The following is a 27,316-nucleotide window of genomic DNA, read 5'->3' on the forward strand; positions in this document are numbered from 1 at the left end:
TTTTTAAAAAAATGTCCCTCGTGGCACAGAATGGAAGCTGTCTCTTAGTAATGGTTAGTCTTAGCTCATGTCACTATTTGTAGAATATGAAACATTTGTGAACTCCTCTTAACAATGCAGAAGTAATGTTGACACAGAAGGAGACTGGGATTTGAGATGTCTGACAATAAAAAGATTGTAGCTGAAGCGGCCCAAAATTTAATGGACGTTATTACATGGTACTGGGAAGTTTACTACAATGTGTTCTTCTTTCAGTTTTGGTTCCAATATGCGTGAATACCTCCTGCTGGAATATGCTTCTGGACTCTTTTCCCATCACAGGTAGCGATCTTGCTTATTTTAAAATTAAAGTATTGTGAGGCAGAAGAAAAAGAGCTATTCTGAAGGAAAAAACAGGAGAATAGTATGACTCTGACACATGAGGAAACTGGTTATGTAAGGTCACAACAGTCCTTTAAGTCATTTGCGGATAACTAAGTTTTACCCTGGCCTTTCTTCTTACAGATTTAAAATATATTTTCACTAATACACTATTTAAGAGAAACAGAATTCTGCTTGGTGGACTAAATTGTTTCAGTGTTCTCTCCCATCTTAAAGAAAGGAGGCCAGGGTAGTATTTAGAATAGCCATTATCGTCAAATGGCTTCTTGGAAAGAATAAAATCTAAGGTTCCCCTGCTGCAAGAACACAAAGAGCTCTGTCATGTATGCCTTCATATTAGGCTTGAGCACCAAAATGTTTTACTTGCAAATGCTCATTTTACTTTCCAGCAGCTTGTAGAGCATGTTGCATTTCAGATTGGTGAGAATTCTTGATGTTCCTTGCATAAGGGATTCCAGAGTAGAGGAGCAATCCAGGCAAAAAAAGGGATTGTTTAACTTTTGTGTGCTGAAGATACTTCTTAATCCAAATTTCTTGAGTTCATATGGGATCCTGGGTATAGTTATCAATCAGCCTGAGTGATCAAGTCTAATTGGTCAAATACTCAGGAGACAGGCTCCTAAATATATCTGCTTCTGTTAAAGTTAATTGTGACTAACAGCGCAATCCTATCAATGTCTGCTCAGAAGTGTCTTATTGAATTCATTGGGACTTACTCCCAGGTAGGTGGGGTTAGGGTTCCAGCTTTAGTCTCATTGAAGTCAATGCCACAAATTAATTATGACTAACTTGAGTCTCATTTGTTCAGTGGGACATAGATACAATTAACTATACCTTGGATTGGGGTTATTGACTTTATATTTTAAGGTTTAATCATGTACCACAAAAACACTTTTCAGTGGCTTCTGAATTCACAGAGTATTTTAGGGAATGGGATGTTACCATGTTTATAAGATTATGTAACCAGTGAAAGTCAGAATTTTAAAAGTTCCAGTTCTCATGATTTTATGCATGGACAAGGGACCATGATTCAGGGTAACACACATACATCTACATTGTTTTTGCAGACTTTTCGTTTTAGAAACTGCTCCCACAGAATCCCATGCTACTTTTTTTTAACCTCCCTAGAATTAAAAAGGGGGCAAAAACTTTTAAAAGCTTCAGTAATGTAAGGGAGATCTATGTTCATGCACTGATACAAGTTCTCCTTTAAATTTCTTCTTTAAAAAGTTCTTACTTCAAGCTGCTTTGTGAACTTGGTAGTTCTATGAGGGCAGCTTCTGCAAAGGAAGATCTAGAAAGAGTTCAAGTGCATGCACAGAAAGTATGTAGATACCTTTCTGGCTCATGGCCAATGTGTTGTAGTGCTGTAGTGAAGGGGCTTCTAATGTTATTCTTTGAGAACTGCATCCCCAAAAGAGCTATTCGATCATTTGTATTTTTCCTTTGTAGTTTGTGGCAGCTTGCAGTAGACTATTTTGACCACTGTCCAGAATATGGTAGAGCATACTTGGAGCATCATATTGAACGGATCCCTCTCGACACAGAGCATAAAGCCCTCAAAGTACTGAGGATCTGTGAACAGAGAATGATGAATGAACAAGGTAAATATTCCTGTATTTTTTAAAAAATACAGTAGTATGCTAGTATAAATTCCAATTACTGAGTGTATCTCTTTTCTTTCCTTCCAAGTTCGTAGTATCTGTAAGATCATGGCCATGAAAGCTGTCCGGAACAATCGCCTTGGCTCTGCTCTGTCCTGGAGCATCCGGGCAAAGGATGCTGCATTTGCTACCCTCATATCAGACAGGTAGGCTTGTATAAGGAGAGCCATTTTGTCAAGCTTCAGTAATGTAAGGGAGATCTGTTTTTTTTAATAATCTGGCTATTGGGATGACAAAGCTTCATTCAGAACTGGCTTTTGCATCTTGGCTGTTAAGATGTGGATTGTTCATGCTCACAAAGAGGGATAAGATACAGAGTTCATAATATCTGACAAAAGGTATTAATAATGCCCATTGCCACAAGCCAACAATGGTACACAGAGCAGCTGTTTGGGGAACACTGTTGCATTTTTTTAGTGTTGCCATTAATGTGTATACAAGACAGCACCACTGGATATTGTGCCAGTACTGTGTAGCTCTGTCTTCTAATGGAAGTCATGTACTCTCGTGTGTAGTTGTGAAAAGTGTAGTTCTGTGATGCATACTATAGAAACTGGGGTCCCAGTCTTCCTAGGGTGTAACATACCTGTGACCAATATGCTAATGACAATCAACATTCAGATACTACACGCAAGAGGTGTCTTCTCTCTTTTAAAAGAGTCCCAGGTTCCTCTCTCTTTTAAAAAGGTCCCAGGCTATGGTCTGAAGGCACATGAGGCCAGCTCCCTGCTGAAGCTAAGCAGGGTCAGGTTTGGTCAGTGCCTGGATGCGAGACCGCCTGGGAACCATATGTAAGCCGCCTTGGGTTTCTATCATGGAAAGAAAGGTGGGATATAAATGTAATAAATAATAATAAGTGGGAAGTAGCTTGAGGCTGGAATTCCTCTGAAACTACTTATAGAGACACACAGTCCTGTGCTGTCTCTCATGGCAAATCCAAGTGCCTATTTGCAAGTTGTCACTTTGAGGGAAATGCTTTTGTTAAGCAAACAGAAAAAGCTTTTAAAGGTAATAATTTCCTGCTCCTGCTTGAAGGGGCTTGGTCAGGCAGAGAGACAAGACTATAGTCATCCCGTAGTTGATGCCTTACCACCTCTGGGTTGCTTTCTGGAATGCCATTCTGCCACTTACTATTTAATAACAAAGAAACCCTCATAGGAAGGGCACATTCTTGGACAATAATTTCCAAGTTGTGCTACAACGGCTAGCCTGTAAATCATTTAAAAAGTATTTTAAAAAATTTAATCATTTTTTTTAAAATAAAAAAAATTAAAGGCTCCTATGAGCCTAAAGGACTCACCTGCTGTTTCTTTGCACAGTTCATTGCCCTGCCTTTGCCTCTTTCTAATCAGCCTCTGCTTGGGATGGATAATTTTGCCATGGCTGTGACTAGCTCATTCAGTCATTCCCAGTGCAGAGATACAACAGAATGACCTGCCCTTAGACGAAACTGTCTTTTCCAAATCTCTGTAAAAATTCTCTGCTTCGCCATTCAGGAGGCACATTGAAAACAAATGAAGAAACGTGGGGGCAGGGGGGAGGCTCCTTTGAAGGTGGGTTATTATATACACTTCTACCCTTCCAGGTTTTCCAAAAAATAATATGAAGAGTCAGAATGAAGTGTGCCTCTCACTTTAATTCAGGGGAAGATACGTGACTGGATTATTAGACATTTGGGAAAACCATGTTCTAGATGCTAAAAGCCAATTCCCTTCATAATAGCTGGTTTAATCTCTATATTTGCAGGTAAGAGGAGGACTTGTTGAAACGAAGTAGCAGTATGTACATAATGATTGTTATGAATGCTAATCTTCCCACCCATCCTTTCCCTTAGATTTCTGAAGGAGTATTGTGAAAGAGGCACTTTTTCAGACTTGGACCTTATTGACAACTTGGGACCATCCATGCTGCTTAGTGATCGACTGACATTTCTTGGTGAGAGCTACTCTTATAGCCTGTTTTTAAAAGGAATGGTATGATGTGTAAGAATGTCCTGTGATGACACCGCTACTAGTGGAAACTTGACTGCAACTCATCTTGAAATGAAAGTTCCACATCTTAGAACCAATCAACAATGAATCCAGTTGCTATAGTCATGCGTCACTTGAGGACATAACAGTAACTCATCCTTAAGTAAATAGGCAGGCTTTCTAATCTGTTTCCTCCTTATGTCATAGAGGGTATCTGTGTTTTTAAAGAAACCTTCATAGGAAACAAATGTTTCCAGATGCAGTACCGCTAAAGTTGCTAGCTTGCAGCTCAAACAGCCACAGGAATAGATCCTTTTGCTTTGCACCAGTTTGATGGTGAATTGGATTAAGTTTACCTTATTGATCACCCAGTGGAGGTTCCAAGCATTCAGGGGAATTAATATTAAAACAGGGCCATTCCTTTTTTAACAGAAATGGAACAGAAATGGATAGATGACACAGCCAAAGCCTTTTTCTCAGCCTGAAGACACTTTGAGGGGAAATGGGAGAAATTAATCTGTGAAAGTGTGTATGTACTAGGTGCAGAAGTATAGTATTTAATGCTGAAGTTGACAGGGTGTGTAAGTGAGAACAGAAACAGCCTTTACCCTCTGGATTTCTGCCCGTGTTTTCATGTTTTTCTTTATGTTCTCCACAACTGTAAGGTCTTGGTAAGATCTTTTGCTTGCTAAACAAAAGCTGAGATTTTCAGGACTTTACAAGCTGTCCCAGTTTGCACAAATAACTGCAAATACTTTTAAAGACTTCTCTAAATATAATTATTGCTTTCTACAACAGCCTTTGCCAACCTGGTGGCCTCCAGATATTTTGGCTTGCTGGGGCTGATGGGAGTTGTAGTTCAAAACATCTGGAGGGCACCAGGTTGGTGAAGCCTGCTCTGCATTATGGACATAATCCAGTATCAGTTAATCATGATTTGTCCTATTGATATGAATGGGACTTAACTATTTTTTTCTGGTAGTTGTTGGTTGCTGCTGACTTTCACTGGATTGCCTTCACTAATTTCAGTTTATCTAATGACACAAATGCTAGGTAGTCCTAATGCAGTTTTTATGGATTGAAGACTGAGAAATGGCTTTACAAGTCAACATGTGGTATGCTGCAAATATGACAGGGCTGGTTTTATATTTGGATATAGGGAAGTACCGGGAATTTCATCGGATGTATGGTGAGAAGCAGTTCCTTGCAGCAGCTAAGCTGCTGTTAATGTTGATGACAGCTCGTATTGCTCCTTGCTCCTTCTGGATGACCCTGTTGACTGATGCACTTCCACTCCTGGAGCAGAAAGAGGCAAGATATTTCTGAAGAATAGATTACTGGCCCGTGCTGGTTGTTTAAGGAATGCCCTCTGTTTCTGGAAAGACTAATAACTGGATGGGAAAGAATATGTTTCTGTGGTTCTAAATAGCTTTCAGTAAAAGCACAACTGACCTATTGTTGAGAAGATTCAAACAATGACAGCAGATTAGCTGTCAAGGGCACTCTAGATGGAATTTTAGCAATTACAGAGTTCATAGGGGAGATGGATGTGTAATCTTCCACTTTCATTATCTGCTTTTTTTATTAAAAAGGCTCATTACTGTTAAGAGCTTAGTCTTGCTGCAGATGGATTCAGTTAACCTTGATGCTTGCTCTGAAATGGTGCAGTGTATGATTTCCCTTGAGACTTTTGCCCATTTCTCAGGGGGCTGTTTTCCAGCAAGCTGGCTAAGTCTAAATCCTTTTCAGTTTGGGATAATAGAAATGGTAGTCTACAGAAATCAATCCGATCTGGCTCTCACCTACAGCACCTAGCTGTCAAGATGCAACAGGGCCTTCCAGCTTTCATGGATACTATACCAGACTTTTCCTAAACGCCACAACTAGGCAGAGAGACCCAAAGGGTGTACACAGTATAGAAACTCATTTCAGCTTTTTCTCTCCAGTGGTCGCTGAGGTTACACCTTTTATGCGTTATGCTATGACCTGCCACAGACAGAGTTGAGGCTTGGAAGTGCACCTCTGAGAGATGTTGGGAGAAATTGCAATTGTATGATGGTAACTGCTACTTTCTTCTAGGTTATATTCTCTGCTGATCAGACATATGAACTGATGAAATGTCTGGAAGATGTGACAGCAGCAGAATCAAAAAAACAAAAGCTCCAGGTAATCCTGTTCCCAGACCTTGCATTCATATCCTGGATTGTTTTGGTGCGAAACAAATCAGAATCCCTAATTTGTCCTTAACATATGGTTTGTTGCTCTTGCTAGAGGAGCAGCAAAGCAAAAGCTATTTACATGTTCACTGTAAACAGTTAGCTATGTTTTACCATGATATGTGAATGCAGCCTCTGTCTCTTCCTTTAGCCCTTTGACAAGTGCAGAGGGCTTAGAGGAATTGCTGAGTTTTCTCTCACCTGTGATGCAGTTTGAGAAAAGAAGGAAACAGCAGAGGAAACATGCACTGATCCTCCTAGCCTGAGAGGACTTTCAATGAAAAGAATTTTGGGCCTGGAAGTAGTAAAGTAACAGAGGAACTCAGAGCAAGTTGCATTATGTGTGCCCATTTTTAGCAGGCTGGAACATCACTGACCATTTGGGGAAAAGAAACCCAGAGAGACTCAGTTTCACATGCAATGCTGTTTCGTGCATTTGTATTCATAGCACAGATACTTCCATGTGCTGAATACATACCAAATGGAAGCTGTTCCTTTCCGGATGCCAGAAAAATGAGCTGTCTGGAGGTTCATGCAGGAAATACCAATTTAAATGACAGTAGATTAGAATATTTCAATATGGGGAGCCTCCAGCCATATGCCTAATCTGGCCCACCAGACCTCCCCAATTTCACCAACTAGTCTGCCCACTTGCCTGACACACACAATGTCAAGTGTAGGACCGGTAATATTGGATTAATATTGCAGTTGCGTATTTTTCTGATTATGAATCTGAAATCAGCTCAAATATAAAGTGTGGTAGAAAGCCACATGAGAGCCAGTGTGGTGTAGCGGTCAGAGTGTTGGACTACGACCTGGGAGACCAGGGTTCGAATCCCCACACAGCCATGAAGCTCACTGGGTGACCTTGGGCCAGTCACTGCCTCTCAGCCTCAGAGGAAGGCAATGGTAAACCATCTCTGAATACCACTTACCATGAAAACCCTGTTCATAGGGTCGCCATAAGTGGGAATCAACTTAAAGGTAGTCCATTTCCATTTCAGAAAGCCACATAATATAGTAGAATAAATATATGTAGTTTTTTAAAAACTTATAATTTGAACCTTTAATACAAATTGCTAAAAAAAAATTTCAAGTACGTATCTTCTAGCTCATCTTTATAATGGCTGATGTAGCTTTGAATAGAAAATTTGTCCTAGGAGTCTTAAGTGTGGCCAAGTTTTTGTTGGGACTATCTGTTTGTTGTAAAATATGCATTTGTTGTCTGTAGAGGACATTATGAAAAGCCAGAGAAGGAAAGTAAAATCCAGGATATGCTGTCTGATTTTTGTTTATAGGATGATGCTGAGACAATGAAGGTGGAAATACTAAGACTCGCTCTAGCACGAAACCTTGCCCGGGCCATTGTGAAAGAAGGCACATTGGAAGAATCATGAGAGCAGCTCACAAACTTTGCTCATTGTCTTACTGTACATACCATGGCTGTTTTTTCTAGGAATAAATGTCATTGTTTGCACCTATCTTGTAAATCGTCATTTGTACATATAGCTGTAGAACAGGTAATTCCCTTTTCCAATGAATTCAACAGAAATTCAGCTTCTGCTGTCTTAGACTTAACAACTTAAGATAACTTATGGAAAGCAACCTCCTGATGGACCTAATCATGAAGGTCTAGAACTAGTCCATTTGACCATTTAAAATCAACCCAAGTCTGTTCCATTCACCCAGAGTTGGAGAGAAAAAATTGTCTTTAAAACTTTTCTTCTGCAGGAGGCAGTTGTAATTCTAATGTACAGGCACTGAAAATTATTTCCAGTATCCTTGCTTTCTCCTCATTCTGTCTGTGAGCTGCTGTACAACTTATATTTACGCCCCCCATTTCCTAAACTCATGAGTATTTAGTCACAGAACGTTTCTGCTTTGTTCAGCTGAAGGATCTGTCTATATTATGACTATTGTTAGTAAGAAACTAGAGTGAGTGGCTGAGTCCTATGAATTAGAAAAACGCCCTCTTAATATGAGGCGACTGCAAGTGGAAGCAGAGTAGAGAAAGCAATTTTATTGAACGTGCAGAAGAACAAGTACTTCTGAGACATATTTACAGTCTTGAGTGTTTGGTAGGAAGCTGCAACTTCAGCCTATGAACAAGTAACATTCATAAATAACTTCTGAAGCTTGTAACAGTACATTTCCACACAGTGAGGCTATGGAATCTTGCTGCTGGATTTATACAATGTGGGTATAACAGCACTGACATTGAGAAAGCCATTCAGCAGAAAGCACTTGTGCTTTTTTCTGGTTTGCTCAGTCAGAAAGAGTGACTTGCTTATAGGCAAGCTATATAGCATTGAAGCCTATGGATATGCTGTGGCAGACTTATGCAAAAACATGACAGCAGAGACTCTAAAATACTAGCAAGGACCAGCTAGAAGAAATGCCCTCCTGTTCTCATCAATGAAACATAGCTATGGCTGTCCTCCAAATCTCTCCTTTTGTTCATCTGGATCATAACTGTCCCTTTACAGACAGTTGCTAGCTATGTACACAAACCTGAACTCTCCACAAAACATTGAACCTTTTGGCAGCCTGGCACACTGCCTTGTACTGTCTATAAAACCTTAGCCCAGTGGCTATTCAAGCCATTGTAGGGGACAATTGTTCCGTGTTAAGTATAAGGCATCCCCAAAATCCAAACTGTTCTTTGCAAAACAGCTTTTTAAAAATGTCACTAAGTGAGCTTTAGCAGGATTTCCACCTCCAGTTATACAGCGTAGCAAGGAGTACTGAATATTACACCTCTAGCCATTCTTAACCTACTTCAGTATTTTATTTTCCAAAGAACCTTCTGTTCATAACCAGGCAAGATTATTAGTTCATGACAACGGTATATATAATTTCACAAAAGCTATCTGCTCAACATTTTTGAAAGCATATTTTAGGTAAAAAATAATTGCAGTAGAAAGGAGGAAACGACTACTAGACTCAAAGCAGTGACAGTCACTTAACGGTTTATATGCCAGATTATGAATACTACTACTCTTTTAAAAGGTCTGTGTGCCTCAACACAGGGATCTCTCCTCCTGGAGACAATTGCACTTAACCACTTAATATTTGGAATGAATAAAATAGAGTATAATCAACCCAGCACATGCATGGCCATGGCTTCTCTTTTCCCTTAGCTGCAGGTCTGATGTTTTCCTACAGCTCTATATGCATTGTACATTCCTAAGTAATAATACTGCCTTCAAAAGAAGAATCAAGGTCTCAGCTGCATCATTTCATTTTGACCCTGACTAACAGTTGCATCTAGAGTGGATGCCCTCATTTCTCCTCATGCTCCTCTTCCTTTGAGCAATGGAAACGGTGCCTTTTTGACTGTCACAGTTTTTACTTCAAAACAGAATACAACTGTTGAACACTGGGGAAAAACTGCCATAGAGACATGTGCATATAAGATGTAACAGCTGCCAGGAAAGCACACATTGCAGAGTCAGCTGGAAATATAAAATCAAAGGCAGCAGCTTCACAGCCATGTGTTATGTTCACATGTGACAAGTGCAAAATACACAGCTGTTGTTGACCTGTATGAGCTGTGCTGGCTTTTGGGATAGATGTTGCCTACAAAAGTAAATGAAGTGTCAAGTCATGGCAGAAAACTCCTCTTGTGGACCCTATGTTATTGCTCAGCAAGCCTACAGGTTGTCTTAGTTCTGGCACCAAGGAGGTAAAAAAATTGAGCATAGGAACATCTGTAGGGCTCTGCCCCCAAGGAACTTAGGAGGGCATCATAGCCCTTTGTAGACATCTGGCCAACACTGAGGGAGCATACTGGTGTGCTCCCTTTCTGCTTGCAAAGCTCTCCAGAATGATCAGGTTTCAAGTTTAACAAAGTGGAAGATAGAACCAGATTGGCGAAGGTAAAGAAGCCATCCAAGGCCTCTATTCCTGGTTGCCTACACAAGTTCATGCTTGGCATTCATGTTCCAGACTGCAGGAAACATTCTGGACTAAAGCTACAAGTGGAGTGGACAGGACATGTAAACAACGCTCAATATCACTGCCAGATACCACTTACGCCCTTTCCACTTCACATTCATTCCAGTCCCTTTGGGATGCCTCTGGGTCATAAGTTTCCCCATTGCTCAACAGGGGGAAACTGATCTACCTCCCCCACTTCTGTGCTGGGCTGGTCTCCTAGTGCGAAAGTCAGTCGGTACCTCAGCCTCACCCTTTCCTGCAAGGAAGAAGGAAAACAACGTAATGCAGCATACAACACAGAGTAGAAAAGAGATGAGCATGGACTGAAGGCTGTCAGCTTGCCATTTGATGCATGTGACAACAGCTCTGAGCAATATCCTGGGGACAAGGATTAAGACTTATCTGATCACTAGCGGAGTTTAGCAATTATTTATCCATACTTTGCAAATTCGAGCATCACATTCTTGGAGAAAGAACAACATAGAAATCCTATATCCAGTTTAGTACAAAGTTTTAAAGTTGACAGCAATGCATTATGTAGAAGAAAAGCCAACAATGAATATCCTTTCATGTTCCCTAAGCATGAAAGTAGACAGAAGAGTAATCTGTTGATACAATATATTACAGAACTATGGTGAGCAATGTGTCTCTCCACCTCTTATTCTACATGTAGCAGCCCCATTGCTCTGATTTCAAGAAAGATTCAAGAGCGCCAAATGTGTGCCACTCTTTTTGCCTTTGGGAGTCACAAATGAATAGTGACTTCCAATTCAGAACATGAGCTAACTTGTGGTCTGATTCTACAACATAGTATTTTGTCTTCTGCCAGCAGTTGGCCAGGTGATTATGGAAGGTCACCAGAAAAGCCCAAAGGAGATGGCCTTCTCCATTCACTGTTGTTGGTACCTCGTGCTTGGGACCCAATGATATACTGCCTTCGAACATCGATATCGGGGCACAGGGTCTGTCTGCTGCAGAATCACACTCTGCTCAAGGCAACAATGAGCAAAGACAGAAGATTTCATCTAAATAGTTTTGTAGAAACTTGATGGCAACATCCATTCTTTAGGAACAGATGGGAGTAATTGGAAATACAAGCTGCCTCACCTTTCTAGGATTTGCCAGCAACATGACCTGGGTGATAGCAGCTGGTGGCTGGATAGGATTGAATGGAGCTAGCTCTGTCCCCGAAGGTGGCTGCAACTTCACTTTCATGGACTGCAAGTAAAAAAACAAAGGAGAAAGTCTTCGATAGTATTGGTTTGTGCACAAATAACAGAAAAGTGATGTTGTGTTATTGAACACAAGCATATTTGGGGAAATGGACACATTTATTGAGCACTGACTAAACCATAAAAATAATTACTTGTCTAGTGGACTGAGCCAGAGAGAGAGAGACATTAATTGGCACCTTCATTCTAAGCTCATTACATGGAAGTAAGTCCCATTGATTCAGTGGAATTTAATTCCATTCAAAGATGCTTGGGACCGGGGCTTAATTTATTTATTTAACAAAATTTATATACTGCTTGATTGCAAAAACAAAACAAAAACATGCAAGTGGTATACAAGTTGCTTCTCATTAGAATCAGCTGGAAAGTAAGTCGTGTCCTCTTGCTCAGTCCCCAGACCCAGCAGGATCCCCTAGATGGCAAGCTCTGATCCCTCCTTCCTCCAAAAACAAGAGGATTTTGGTGTCTCCCCATATTGGTGCTAGGGAATTACCATCCTGGTACCCCTACCTTTGGCACTGCTGCTTGTAGCACAATGTTCTTAATAGGAAGGGGTGCTGTATTTAACATTGATACCACCACAACCAACACATCAGGCTGCCCAGGCGGACACTCCTTGGCAAAATGCAGTAGGATACGCAAACCATTCTTGTCATAAGCAGTCACAGGAATAGCACTACCTGCAAGGGGAAGAAGGTGTTAGCATGACACAAGAATACATTTGAAGCCATGGGAATACACAGGCTTACCCATGGGATGCTGGGAGAATTCAGTAGAAAAGTTTCAAAGCATCTATTCTGAACAGAAGTTGCTTGCTGCAGTGAGTTCTGATGAGATCTTTCCTAAAAGCAAGTATGGAGGCCCTTTTATATGTATGTATTTCTCTCTGGGGCAGACCTGGCTCAAGAGAGATGTCCACTCCAGATACCAATCCATCCTTGAGAGCTTAATTATAGGCCTTTCTTGCATGTGATCATTGCCCAGGGCTGAACTGTATTCAGGAATCTAAAATATTGCACTGTAGTCTAAACCCCACATCCTGCTAGTGTCACCACAGTATATTATGTGAATGAGACAAGTCTGCATAAAATTTGTTCTAGTGATAAAAGGTTGTGTGTGTCTTTTGAAAGGGATAGAATGGCAAAAGGAACATTAAGCAGACACATTGCATGGAAGCAAGAATTACATGTGTGAGCAGAGGCAAAGGCAAAGGGCAGACAACTGTACTGTATGTTATGGGGCTGCAATCAGATACCACAAATAAATAAAATAAAATAAAATGTGAGGTGACAAAGCTGTGAGAATAGAGAGGATGTATCCTTGGGTTCCAACATTTATACCGGGGTAGGGAACCTCCAGCCCTCCAGATGTTATTGGACTGCAACTCCTACCATCCCTGACAACTGGCCATGCTGCCTGCAACTGATGGAAGCGGAGTCCAAAACCAGCTGAAGGGCCCACAGCCTCCCCATCCCTACTTTAAGCAAACACTGGCTAACACTTTCCCTTTTAACCATAAGATCTTTTTCACGCTCAAAGGGAGACACTCCTACTTTGGGTATGAGTGTAATCTGCGTCTGTGTTGGAATTGCTTTTTAATATGTTTTTAAAACTTTTTTCTAAACAATATGTTTTTAACCTTTTTTAAAGATGTCTTGAAAGATTTTTTAAAAAATGTTTTTAAAGATGTTTTGTTTTAACGTATTTTAAATTCTGTTTTTATGATGTTTTAAAGTGTTTTCAGTGCTTTTGTTTGCCGCCCTGGGCTCCTGCTGGGAGGAAGGGCGGGATATAAATCAAATAATAAATAAATAAATGACAATAAATAATGGGGAATGCAGTACAGTACTGCAGATTTCCTAAATCCCTGTCTCTCACTACTTGCAAAAGACTTGCTTCAGGACAACAGCTCAGGTAGTAAAAGGAAATAATTTATTCCTGTATCTCCAAGTTATGAAAATAAAGAGACTTTAATGAACTGAAACGCACATAGCCAGTCTCAGGGGGAAGGAACTAAAAAGATTTTTGATGCCTTACTGGGCTTAATGGACTCCAGAGGAACATGGACATTGGCCAAAGAGATCTCAGGTCCTTTCAGGGGACCTCCTTGCTGCTGGAATAAGGCTGGCTGGAAGAGGGGGCTTCCTGACCCTGTAGTGCAGCTACTTGGGTATGGGATTGTAGGGACTCCTGATGACGCGACTGGCAATCCTGAAGCTGATGTCAGAGTTGCAGAAGCAGCAGCAGGTAAAGCAACTCCTCCATGGAACACAGAGGCTCCTATAGTTGCTTGAGGTGAAGGTCTGGAATAGAGTGGAGAACAAATATAGGTAAAAAAAGTAAAGCAAGCAAAGGCAAATATCAAAATTTAGCATTTCCAGTAGCCAGTCTGTACCTACTTTTTTTTCTTGCTCTGTACTACTGATCCCTGTTACAAATAATGATTGTCATTTCAAAATTCAGCACTGCCCACCACTGTCTTGTTCTATGCTATGCATACTGATGGTGCTGAATGAATGAATAAATGCATTCTGCATTACTAGGGAAGCAGAGTACCAATATGCCAAGATTCGTCTGCAGCGGCAAAACATTGAGATATCGTAGCAACACGAAATGAGGTGAAAAGTCATTGCCCTGGAGATAAGTTGTCATGTTAAGTATCTCAGACCTTTCTCCCAAGCATTGGTTTTTGAGATTTAGTTTGATTTTAACTCAACTAGGCCTATTGTGACATAATGTTATGTGTTCCACATATACATCCAAAGAAATGGCAAAATAGGGCTGCAATTACCTGTAACTGGTCTCTCTGTCCATTGCTCAATATCCCCACCCCCCTCCAATGGTAAGACTCCATAGAAGTCATACAGATGAACAATAAATGTCCCCATCACCACCACCTGGTTACAGTAGTTTACAAAAGTAATTATATGAATCTGTGCTTTGTATTATATATATATTAGATTTATAGCCCACCTTTCCTCCAAGAAGCTCAAGGTAGCATACATGGCTCTCCTCCTCCTGATTTTATCCTCACAACAATCCTATGAGGTAGGTCAGGCTGAGAGACGGTGACTAGCCCAAGGTCCCCCAGTGAGTTTCCTGGCTGAGTGGGGATTTGAACCGTAGTCTCTCAGGTCCTAGTCCAACACTAACCACTACACCACACTGCTCTTAAATGTGCTGGAGTATAAAGTTCTGTCATCCCATATGCTCTTATCTATGTTGTACCAAGCATTATGATTTATCTACATATACTATAATTTCAAACACGTAAATTATTTCTTAATGAACTTTAAGCACGTAATGCAGTTAGAATGGGGTAGGAAGCCTCCAGCCTGAGGCCCTAATTAGGTACAACAGGTCTCTCCATTTGTCCCACAAGACCATCTTGGCCAAGCGACACCCACCAGCCCTATACCTGATATCATATATGAGACCTATTGCAGCTGAAAATGGGTTACAGGCACCATCAGTCAGCTGGCTTGCAGTGTTAGCAAAACCCTGTGCAAAGTTCTCTGCAAAGACTGTCAGGTCTTACAGAGTGCTTTGCGAAGGTCTTCAGAAGACCCAACAGTCAACTGAGAGTTGGCGCTTTGCATGCTGTGCCTTCGCCTGCATGGTTTGATTTCAGTTGTGATACCAGGTGATTGAGAGAGAGGTGACTACACCCACCTGGCAAACATGACCCGCGGGGCATGAGAGGGAACATAACCCCCTGAGCTAGAAAAAATGCAAATATCTTCTGCCCTAGGGCAGGCGCTTCCATTTATTCAATCTTATCCACACTTCTTCATATCTGCTGATGTAATGCAAGGGTAGAGAATCAGTGGCCCTCCAAGTGTTGGATTACAGGTCTTCTCATCCCTGACCACTGGCCATTTTGCCTGGGGCTGGTGGGAACTGAAGCCAAACATCATCTGGAGAGCAACAGGTTTCCCACTCCTGATGTAAGGAAACCTCCCCCATTCCCTGTCTTTAACCTAAGAGGGAGAGGAAAACGTGAGTAAGAGTAGCAATTATTTTCAAGCTGGGAGAAGAAAAACACCTCACCCTTTGCTCTCATCCAGAAGATGTGCTATTGGATCCATCTTGTGCAGATCAGTACCTCCCATAGCACAGCCAAGGTACCTAGGGGCACCTGGCACTGTATTAGGAGTGCCCAGTGGTGGTCCAGCAGAGAATATGAAAGAGGCTGAGGTAGGGGCAGGTTGAGGAGTCGTGAATGTAGAGTCAAGAGATGCTGATGTTCCACAAATGGGCTGCGACATTGCAGGAAGAAGAGGGTTCACTGCAGAGTTGCAGGCAACAGAACCTGGTTTTGGATTCAAGAAGTCCAGATCCACTGGTTCATTCTGCAACAGAGGAAATAGATAAATGAATGTTTGTAAACAAACTGAGAACTATTTTACTCCCCACCCATTATGATTCTCATTTATTTAGTTAGTTACTCACTCTATTTAACAGATGCCCAATAACTGTTGATATCTCAACAACAGACAGAAAATGTTAAGAACAATTTAAAACAACAAAATCAGAATTCGGTAAGAAAGAATTCAAACAGAAAGGAAAGCTAAAATATTAATAATCCCATGGCAGATTACAAAATTGCAGAAAGGGAGATGACAGCCCCATTAAAACTCAACATAGCACACAGGGTTAAAAGTATTTGATTTTAAAAGCTTGTGAGAATAAAAAAAAGGTTTTGCTTGGCACCTAAAAAACATTAAAGTAGGCACCAAGTAAGCCTCTCTGGGGAGAGCATTCCATAAATGAGTGTACAGCTTGGTATAGTGGTAGGAGTGTTGGACTAGGACCTGAGAGACCAGGGTTCTGGGCCTTGGCCAGTCACAGTCTCTCAGCCGAACCTACCTCATAGGGTTGTTGTAAGGATAAAATGGAGAGGAAGGACAGCCACATATGCCACCTTGAGCTCCTTGGAGGAAAGGTGGGATAGAAATGCAATAATAAATAAATGGGGGGAAATGAGGGGCCACCTCTTGCATCTCAGCTTGTGGGGCATTTGGAGAATGGGGATTAATCATCTCAGACAGGTACATATGGGAAGAGGTGATCCTTCAGATATTGCGGTCACAAGCTGCGAAGGGCTTTAAAGGTCAAAAGACATCACCCCATTTCAGACTGGCTTTGCCTCCTAACTCCTTAGAGAAGCTGTTATGGGATAGGTGGGGCTGATTTCTACCTACTTGGAAAAGCAGGCTGGTCTTTATTGCTGCCGCCCCTCATGACAGCACAAGCCAGAAAATGAAAACAATGTTTAGCCCGGGGCAGATTCACATATATTACCAATCCCCTGGCTCAGAGACCTTCCAACTGTGTAACGTCTTGGGAGTGTAAATGTATACCCACTAACACAAAGCAAAGTACCTGGAACATGTTCCACTGACTGCTCTCGGTAGATTCTTTTGCCGCAGCAGGAGCTGGATCATTCAGGCCTAGGTACAAGATTCAAGATTAGGGAATGGAAGGAACAGATATGAAAACATCTGAGTAGGTGCACTGGTGCAGTTCCCATGAGAACCAGTGTGAAATAGAGGGCAGAGTGTTGGACTGAGATCAGAAAGACCCACGCGAGTACAAATCACCCTTCAGTTAAGCTCTGGGTGGCCCTGGGGAAATCATTCTCTCTCTAAGCCATGAAACCATCTTTTCCCCAACAGGAGAAGTTGCTGCATTCAGCTCAGCCACTCGCTGGGAACATCATCATCATCATTTCTAAGTTGCTTTTTTCAGAAAGGTGAACTCAAAGTGACTTACAGAAACTAACACTGAAAACAAGTATAAAGAGTAAAAACAACCAAGAATGCTCATTTATATATAAATGTCTGGTGCCTAAAGACAGAGAGTGATGGCACCAGCCATGCATGCTCCCTGGGGAGAGCATTCCACCAATGGGGAGCACCACTGACAAGAACTTGATGAAAGACACATACCGGGCCAATTCATAGATTCGCTTCTTAATTTTGTTCCATTCTCCAACTGCAGACAGATTGCATTTATTATGTAACAAGCAGCAGTAAGCAAGGTCTGCATACTAGAGGTATTCATTCATTTATCTTTAGTATTTATACGCCTCCTTTCAGGGCAATGTCCTCCCAAGGTAGCTTACAAAAGATAATTAGTGTCATACAAACACAGGATAATTTAGCTTCATACGCATAGCGGAGGCTTCTAGTTGGAGCTAAATCCAGGCATGATTTTATTTATTTATTTATTTATTTTATTACATTTACATGATGGAGGGAAACTTGGGTATTGCTGCTTTTCTCTTTGATGGCCTTAGCAATGGCAGCTAGAAGGAGGGGAGCTCCCAGCTGGAGTTGTATCTAGGCATGACAGAGGGGTGCCCAAGTTCTGCAGCTTCCGAGATGATGTTCCCAGGCTAATGAATAACCACCTCATATTCAGTACTATACCAAGAATAGATAAGGTTGCACATGGCACACTCTGTAACTCGCAGTGATAATTCCGTCCAGGAAGCTCAAGTAGTAGAAAGATTTGTTTTCTTTTTTGCAAGGGGGTGGTGGTCTGGGCATCAGAGACACTCAGCAGCAATACTGGCAAACCTGTATGTACTGCTGCAGCTACCTGGCAGTGCCTTCCACAGCAAGCACTTCCAGTTCACACCTGTCTTACCTAAGCATAGCAGTTCCTCATCAAGCAAGGAGAGGGAATTGGCTGCACTAGTCAGCTGAGTGGGAGTAACTTCAGCCTGGCTGGAGGAACGACTCCGGGAGTGACCGACGTTCTGAGGAGGAGGCGGGAGGATGGGGATTTCTGATGAGGCCGGAGCTGGAGCTGATGTTGGTGCTGGTGTCAACACTGTAGGAGGCATTGGTGGTGGCGGTGGCGTACTAGAAATGTCCAATCCCGCCAAGTCAATGAGCATACTGATGTTAATGGCAGAATCACTTCCTGCAGTGATGAGGAGAGAACACAGAAGATGACAAGGGATGCAACAAGCCAGAGCAGAAGCACGCATACCAACAAGAGGATAGTTATACAGTGAGCTCTGTTATCGGGAGGGCAATGGTGGTTGTAATGCCAGGCATCAGTTTTCAAACTTTTCATGATATCGTTTCGTAAACTATCTAACATGAATTCTCAATCCTCCAAGCTTCATGAGCATGCACACCATTATCCCAACAAACTCAGGTCCTGAAAAGTGGCCACCTTTATCTGAATTTCTTGACAGGCACCCTTGGATAGTGTCCAAGTACACACAAGGGGCATCAGAATTTCATGTGTGCAATGGGACTTCTGGTTTCTGATCTCTGGAGCAGATTTTTGGGGTGAGGGGCTGCAGGGGGAAGGAGGAAGGAGAAGCCCCATTGTGGCTCTGTTAGATTTCACCCAAAGGGTTAGTCCCTCTCTTGGGAAACTACTGCACTAGGGTAGAGTGTATTATTAATTATTTACATGGCATTATCTATGCACATGGTGCTTCACAGTCCAAGACCCTATCCCAAGAGACTTATAAAAGAAACTGGGGCAGAAGGGAGGCAACAGGGAAAGGGGAGGGAAATGGAGGCAGGGGAAACTAGGAGTGTGTGTGCTCAGATGTTGTTAAAGGAGACCTCTATGTAAAAAAGAGAATATACAATCCTCTCCTATTTTCATTACATTAAAAATAGACTTTTCACTGCATTCTTGTATGAATCAATTCTTTCTGTTGACAGTATGAACTGGGAGATCTTTTCCATTTCTTGAGAAATTTCTTCTCTCCCAGATCGTAAAGGAAAGTACTTTTTCAGGGCTGGCACCAGGCATGGCTAGGCCCTTGGGCACCACCCTATCCCAGGCCTCCTGCTCTCAGCACCCCCTACAGACTGTGCGGGACTGCTCCACCTATCTCTTCTCTCTTTCTGTGAATGACCTGGTGCCGGGCATGCAGGGAATGCAGTAATTATCGAACTATTGCCTTAATATCCCATGCAAGTAAAGTAATGCTCTACAACAAAGGCTCTTACTATATATGGAGCGAGAAATGCCAGACGTCCACACTGGATTTAGAAAGGGAAGAGGTACCAGAGATCATATCGCAAACATATGTTGGATAATGGAATGGACCAAGGAATTTCAGAAGAAAATCACCCTGTGCTTTATAGATTACAGCAAAGCCTTTGATTGTGTAGATCATGAAAAACTATGGAATACTTTAAAAGACATGGGGGTGCCACAGCATCTGATTGTCCTAATGTGCAACCTATACTCTGGACAAGAGGCTACTGTAAGGACAGAATATGGAGAAACCGACTGGTTCCCAATTGGAAAGGGTGTGAGACAGGGATGTATTTTATCACCCTATTTATTTAATCTCTACACAGAACATATCATATGGAAAGCGGGATTGGAACAAGATGAAGGTGTGAAAATTGGAAGGAGAAATATCAATAATTTGAGATATGCAGACGATACCATACTACTAGCAGAAACCAGTAATGATTTGAAATGAATGCTGATGAAAATTAAGGAGGAAAGCACAAAAGCAGGACTTGACAACAGAAGATTTATGTAACTTTAAAGTCGACCACGAGGACACTGAGCTTGTCAAGGATTATCAATCCCTTGGCACAGTCATTAACCAAAATGGAGACGATAGTCAAGAAATCAGAAGAAGGCTAGGACGGGGGGGGCAGCTATGAGAGAACTAGAAAAGGTTCTCAAATGCAAAGATGTATCACTGAACACTAAAGTCAGGATCATTCAGACCATGGTCTTCCCGATCTCTATGTATGGATATGAAAGTTGGACAGTGAAAAAAGCAGATAAGAGAAAAATCAACTCATTTGAAATGTGGTGTTGTAGGAGAGGAGAGCTTTGTGCATACCATGGACTGCGAAAAAGATGAATAATTGGGTATTAGAACAAATTAAACCAGAACTATCAAGAAGCTAAAATGATGAAACTGAGTTATCATACTTTGGATACATAATGAGAAGACATGATTCACTAGAAAAGACAATAACGCTGGGAAAAACAGAAGGGAGTAGAAAAAGAGGAAGACCAAACAAGAGATGGGTTGATTCCATAAAGGAAGCCACAGACTTGAACTTACAAGATCTGAACAGGGTGGTTCACGACAGATGCTCCTGGAGGTCGCTGATTCATAGGGTCGCCATAAGTCATGATCGACTTGAAGGCACATAACAACAAACACCAACATCATTAATAGTGCTGTGATAAACACCTGTATTCTGATGTAGCTTGACAGTGCCATCTACCATGTCTGGGAGTCTTGCCCCCTGCAGTTAACCTTGAATGGAGACCCGTTCTCTGTATTGTCTCTGAATACGCATCCTCCAGTTAAGGCCTTCTAAACAATGGCCTAACTGGTCTGAACTGGCCATGCCTTTTGTAATGTAAGTTCATGTTAGATGGCGCTTATTTTGCCACTGGGACAAACAATGATTCCTCTTAGAAATGCCAGCTTTTACTGGGCTGAGATTCCCATAATAATTGCAACAATTTCAGGTACTGATGAAACAGATTATCTTGACCCATTTGGTTATGGGACTGAATCAGCCTTGGTTGCCCTGATAATGACTTTTATCTGGGAGAAGGATGGGGGAGTGTGACCCTGTTATTCTTACTTGATCTCTCAGCGGCTTTTGATACCATTCACCACGGTATCTTTCTGAGCTGACTTGGTGTATGGGTATCAAGATGGGTATCGGAGGCACTGTTTTACAATGGGAAAGTTTCAGATAATAGCATTGGGTGAATGTCTTTCGGCCCCCTGGCAGTTATGCTGTAGGGTGCTGCATGGTAACATCTAGTTGCCAATGCAAAGAAGTTGTTGGGAGTGGTTATTAAGAGATCTCGGGTGAGGAGTCAGCATTATGCTGATGATACCCAGTATTATTTCTCGGTAACATCTGAACTGGGAGAGGCCATGGAAGCCCTGGACCGGTGCACTTTAAGGTCATGGGCAGCGGTTGTGGGAGGCTAGAGTGTTCTTCCACTCACTTCTGAATATTCTCCTTTTTGATATCAGATTTGTGGCCATTTATTCTTTTCTTTATCCGTCTCTAGGTCTTGTCAGACATTGCATATCTATGTGTACTTAATTTTACATATAAATCAGGGGTTGCCAACCTGTGACCCATAAGCACCATGGTGCCTACGAAGGCATTTAGTGGTGCCCCCAACAGGTAGCCCAGAATCTGAGCTTTCATAAAAAAATAATTAAGTCTCTAGCCCTCTCAGAAAGAAAGTTATGGAGCAAAATGTGCAGGTACCCTTCTAAGTAATTTATGTGAAATGAGCCAGCCTGGCTGCTCCTGCTTGTCAGTTATTAGCCAATGAGTGAAGTTAGAGCTGTGATTGATAAGTGAGTTGTTTGAACACCAGGCAATAGGAATTCCCGAGGTCTCTTTTAGTACGCTTTTCCTGCTTCTGTTTTTTTTCTTCTACTCCTTGGAATCTCTCTCCATAGGTTGTCCCTTTTTTCCTAGCAACCAGGATGCATCTTTCTTGTGCTGGGTTTTCCTGAGATCAGGTAGTGCCTAGAAGTTATTTTCTGCAAATACTACAGCACAAAAAGAGTGGATGAATGTTAAATAATCCCTCTCCCTGCAAAAGGCAAATGTGAAAACTGTAAAGATCCTTAGGCTTATCTCCTGCTTTGCAGGAACTAAAGACCAGGGACTTATTAAGAATTCATTGTATAGTTAATTTACAGAACAATGGTATACATGTCCACTTAGAAGCAAGTCTCTTTGTATTTCGGGGGGGGGTTACTTCTAGGTAAGTGGTTACAGGATAGCAGCCTAAGCTTTGGTTTAGGGTTAGCTCTGGGGGAAAACAGGGTTCTTGTCCCTTTAACAGCTGGATGGCAAGCAGAAATTCAACAGGTCAAGCCTTTTCTAGTATGGAAATACAATTAAGGGAAAAACTTCACCATTACTCTCCAATTTTTTGGTATGCCGCAGTCCCTATGGCAGCCATTTTGTGACTGGTGCTCCTAGCACTCTCAAAATTTGAAATGTGGTCCAAAAAGGCTGGTGACCCCTGCCATAAACCATTTCTGGGTATATGTATCATAGAGGTACCTGTGCCAGGGTACCAGGGTTCAGTGTAGCTCTTTGCCACAAGCTAATGTGATGGCAAACACACTTCGTGGCACTATTGATATATGAAGCTGACCTGTGGAGGTCCTATATGAAAAAACTCTAATTCATTTTGTCACAACTGGCCTTATTCAAATGGATCTCTAAGGGGCAAAACATGCACCATGAAATATCCATGTTCAGATCTCGTAATGTGCTTCCCCCCTTCCCTTTTAAGCAGGTTGTATGTATCATACAGATAGATCTAGCCATCTTAGAATGGCCATTTCTCTAGGATGGCACTGTCTTGTCTAAATAAAATGGTGTCATCAGATTGCTTTAAGACACTGCTGTCCTCTTGGAGGCTTTTCCTAGAATGGTTTAGGAGAATTCTGTAGCCAATAAGCTGGGGTAAAAGTCTGCTAAATTCTTGCCCTTGGGATTGGAACAGGGTGGGAAGGACAGAACAGTTGTTACTCTTAAGAAGGCTAATAAATCAAACCTATAATAAAGCCACTTTAGAACAAAGGATCATAAAGTACTTTATGCATTATAAGTGGCATATAATTTCAAAATTATCTAACATCTGAAAACATGATTTTTAACAGAAGGGAAGAGATGGCTCCTGAGATATGTGACTCACCAGAAATAAAAGGTCTTATTGCGAAGCTCACCCTGGGCAAAGCCCCAGGTTGGGACATGTTACCAGCTGAAATTTTCCACATAAACCCAGTGTGGTGGGCGCCAATTTTGGCAATGCTATTTACATCAATTAACACAACTGGAATATTGCCACGGAGTTGGATGTCTAGTATTGTAATCCCAATTTACAAGAAAGGGGACCGGGGGGACCCTCAAAATTATCAACCAATAAGTTTACTTGATGTCCCTGCTAAAACATACACACGACACCTTCTTGATAAACTAGAACTTTGGGCAGAAGAACAACAATTTTTATCCCCAATGCAGGCTGGCTTCCGTAAGGGTTTCAGTACAATTGATCAGTGCTTTGTTCTGAACCACTTAATCCAAAAAAATGTACATAATGCATAAAAAAAACTATACGTTGCATTCATAGATTTATCATCTGCTTTCGATTCCATAGACAGCGATTATGGGAAAAATTAGAGGCTAGTTCAATGGATAGACGTCTACTATTTCTCATACAACGGCTCTATTCTAACACCGATATTAGGATCCGAGTTGGTAGGGCAGGCTCTCTTTCTGATTCAATCCCCACTTCAAGGGGTGTCAAGCAAGGTTGTATCTTGGCCCCACTCCTATTCAACCTTTATATAAATGACATAACACAGGAAATTCTTGGCCCGTCCTTCTTCCCTCCTGCCGTTGGGAAACAGAAGATCCCAGTTCTGCTTTATGCAGATGACATGGCCCTCATTTCACTAACTTGTGTGGGCCTGAGGAGATTGCTTACCAGATTTGAAACGTACTGTAAGCATGAAGGATTATCTATTAATTATAATAAGATGAAAGTAGTTGTTTTTGCTAAGAGGCATGAGCAGCATATATGGTTTCTGGATGGGCACAGAATAGAACAATGCCGCTCATTTAAATACCTGGGGTTCCATTTTTCTGAAAACACCCTGTGGCGTACCCATCTTGAGGCAATTACATCTTCAGCTGCTCGTTTACTGGGGCCTATAAAGAAACTTTATTATACTGTAGGTTACCGTTTAGTAGAACCAACGTTGAAAATTTTTGTGGCCAAGATTGTCACCCATCTTTTATATGGAGCTGCAATTTGGGGGGAACACTGCAGAGACCAATTGGATGTAATTAAAAAAAAGTTTCTGCGTCTGCTCCTATCTGTACCACATGGTACACCCGGTGCACTGTTAAGGAGTGAGGTAGGCCTCCCTTCCCTAAAAGCACGCATACACAAATCCATTATATCGTATTGGAAAAAGTTATCAGTGATGCCAGAACATCATTTAGCAAAAATTTGCTTCTTGGAACTACAAAACCGAGAAGGTTGGGCACAATCTTGTAGAGGCCTGATGCTCAGTTACTCGATCCCTTCAGCTGTGATAACGCAGGATTTACCCGGACATGAGATTCGGGATCTAGTTTTTGGTAAAGACGCTCAAAAAGATCTTGAATATATAAAGAACTGTAAGTCTGCCATTTGGTACGCTAAAATCAAACTGGCCCATGAAAGAGCTACTTATCTGCACTTCCGGGAAGTGGTGCTGGCTGGTGGTTGTCTCTGAGGGAGCTCTGCCTCAGAGGAAGCTTTTTTCAGGTTAAAAGCCAGCCAAGAGGAATCTTGGACTGGCTTAAATGTTCTCCAAGGTATAGGAGAACCGATCAGATCTTCCACAAGACTTCGTTGAGCTGTCGGCGGCTGGAATTGATCAGGAAATTCCTGAGATAAGAAGGCAAGCCGATCGGCTGAAGACGGAGTCAGGAATTCCACGCAAGCTGAACTGGAATAAAGCGAAGCGTTTTTTCTTCTCTCAAAAAAAAACGTTCTTAACCAGCGAGCCCACTTCTGCCTAAACCTTATCATTCGGCTTAAATTACTGCAATAAAAGGGATTTGTTTATGAATCAGCAATTGAGAAACCTGGGTGAGTCATACTTTTTCTCTTTTAAATATAATTAAGGAAGAAAGAAAATATAAACAACTTATATACTTTTTTTACGACAAAAAGCTGGCTTGAATTTGGACTTTTAAAGTTTAAAAACGGATGAGAGGTAATTATTATATTTTGGACTATTTTTCTCTTTGGACTATTTCTTGTTGGATGAATCCGCTGCTCGTATATGCTACTAATTGTTTAGTCTTGGCAACCAGAATTGTTTTGCATTCTTGGAAGCAGATAAGGACTGTGTTGTGCTGGCTGGATTTCAATAATAGGCCTGGAATATTAACTCTTCTTTTTGGTGGAGGGAAAAAAAGAAAAGAAATAGACTGCCCTTAGGTTCTGAAACAGTGATTAATATTAGAAATTAAAGGCCTTTTTTTGAAAATGACAACTAAAAAAACAACCAAGGCCCAGGGGCGAAGAGGTTCTATTGATACACAGGAAGAGGATATACCCCCAGAAATGTTTCAAAAAATAATGGAAGGGATTAATGCTATAAAACAGGAAATGAAACAGGAAATGAAAACTGAATTGACAGATATAAAAGACTATATTAAAACACAAGTGGATGAGATTAAAGGGACAATTGGGCAAATAAAGGAAGATGCAAAAAATACTAAAGAAAAGGTACAAACCTTGGAGAATAGAACAGATATACTAAATCTGGAACTAGAAAAAAATTTGGACTATTTAGCTGTGACTGAAATGAGAAATAAAGAGCATTGTTTGAGATTCCGTGCAATCCCTGAGGAAACAGGTGAAGATATTAGAGATAAAATTGTTAATGCTTTAGTAAAATTTCTGGACTTGAATGAAGATAGGATGGAATTTGAAATAGACAAAGTTTATAGAATTAACTCCAGATATGCAACAATGAAAAAAATTCCAAGAGATGTGCTTGTTCATTTCGTAAAGAAGACGACCAGAGATATGGTTTTACAGCAACACTTTAAATATACCTTTAAAATTGATGGTAAGGAAATACTGGTGATGAAGGAAATTCCTATTAGACTTTTACGTAAGAGAAAAGAATATGCTTTCCTTACAGAAAAACTTAAGCAATGCAAAATTCAATTTAGGTGGGACGTTCCAGAAGGAGTGATTTTTACATTCAGACAACAGAAATACAGACTGAATACTGTTCAAAAAGCAAGGGACTTCTTGAGAAAAGCTTCAAAAGATATGGAAGAAGATAAACTCAAAGATATGGATATAGTTCCTGGGAAACAAAGTCAACAAGGATATGCAGAGGAGGGGAAGGAAGATGATGGATCAAAAGGAGCATCAGGCAAATTTTAAAATACACGCTTAATGATGGATTACAAATACCTAACTTGGAATATAAATGGAGCCAACACCGCGCAGAAGAGAAAGAAAGTGTTTCATTATTTGAAAAAATTAAAATTGGATATAATTTGTTTACAAGAAACTCATATTCAGAAGAAAGATTCCAAATATTTGATTTGTAAAAATTTGGGTGAAGAATTTATTTCAGCTGGACCAAAAAAAAAAAATGGAGTTGTTCTCTATATTAACCCACAATTGCTTCCTAAATTGGTATTATTGGACGATAGTGGTAGATTTGTGGGGGTTGAAATTACTTTACAAGGTACAAACATTTTGATAGTGGGTATTTATGCCCCCAATGAAGATAAAACAAGGTTTTATACAGGACTTATGGAAAAATTGTCAGAGTTTTCATATGAGCATTGGTGTGTCATGGGTGACTGGAATGGGGTAATCTCACCAAAAATTGATAGGCTTTCTGAAAAAAATATCAAAGAGACACAAGGTAAATTACCGAAGATTTGTTTTGAACTCATGGAACATTTAGAATTGGTGGATACCTGGAGATATATAAATGATAATGCAAAGGAATTTACTTATTTTTCAGAAAGACATAAAACATTTTCGAGGATTGATATGATTTGGATGTCAAAAATTTTAGCGAAGGATATTTTTAAAATGGATATATTACCAAAAACTTTTTCGGACCACAATCCTGTGATATTAACTTTAAAAAAAAAAAATCTTGGATTTAGATGGAGACTAAATGAATCTTTATTACAGAATGATAAAGTAGTACAAGAATGTAAGAAGAAATTAAAGGAGTTCTTTGAATATAATTTATATAAAGGAACAAGTGAAAATATTGTTTGGGATACTAGTAAGGCATTTATGAGGGGATACTTTATTAAATGTAATTCTGAATTAAAAAAAAAGAAACAACAGAAAAT

At 40.9% G+C, this 27,316-nt stretch overlaps 2 protein-coding genes across 5 annotated transcripts in view; one reads left to right on the forward strand and one right to left on the reverse strand.

Moving 5' to 3' along the window:
* Positions 1-7,708, forward strand: part of NUP85 (nucleoporin 85) — a 32,139-nt gene extending 24,431 nt beyond the window's left edge. For all 3 annotated transcript variants that reach the window (XM_061616137.1, XM_061616136.1, XM_061616135.1), the window contains exons 13-19: positions 256-321; positions 1,834-1,985; positions 2,074-2,191; positions 3,880-3,980; positions 5,175-5,326; positions 6,095-6,181; positions 7,530-7,708. In XM_061616137.1, coding sequence (XP_061472121.1) covers positions 256-321; positions 1,834-1,985; positions 2,074-2,191; positions 3,880-3,980; positions 5,175-5,326; positions 6,095-6,181; positions 7,530-7,628 — 775 coding nt within the window. In that variant the 3' untranslated portion in view covers positions 7,629-7,708. The remainder of the gene's footprint in view (positions 1-255; positions 322-1,833; positions 1,986-2,073; positions 2,192-3,879; positions 3,981-5,174; positions 5,327-6,094; positions 6,182-7,529) is intronic.
* Positions 7,709-8,231: 523 nt separating this feature from the next.
* The window catches only part of GGA3 (golgi associated, gamma adaptin ear containing, ARF binding protein 3), a 49,897-nt gene continuing 30,812 nt past the window's right edge, over positions 8,232-27,316 (reverse strand). For both annotated transcript variants that reach the window (XM_061616139.1, XM_061616138.1), the window contains exons 11-17: positions 18,057-18,335; positions 16,788-16,855; positions 15,453-15,754; positions 13,440-13,705; positions 11,913-12,082; positions 11,278-11,388; positions 8,232-10,426 (exon numbers count right to left, since the gene is read on the reverse strand). In XM_061616139.1, the coding sequence (XP_061472123.1) occupies positions 10,316-10,426; positions 11,278-11,388; positions 11,913-12,082; positions 13,440-13,705; positions 15,453-15,754; positions 16,788-16,855; positions 18,057-18,335 (1,307 nt within the window). In that variant the 3' untranslated portion in view covers positions 8,232-10,315. The remainder of the gene's footprint in view (positions 10,427-11,277; positions 11,389-11,912; positions 12,083-13,439; positions 13,706-15,452; positions 15,755-16,787; positions 16,856-18,056; positions 18,336-27,316) is intronic.

Source organism: Rhineura floridana, chromosome 3, assembly GCF_030035675.1.
Source record: "Rhineura floridana isolate rRhiFlo1 chromosome 3, rRhiFlo1.hap2, whole genome shotgun sequence".
Classification (NCBI taxonomy): domain Eukaryota; kingdom Metazoa; phylum Chordata; class Lepidosauria; order Squamata; family Rhineuridae; genus Rhineura; species Rhineura floridana.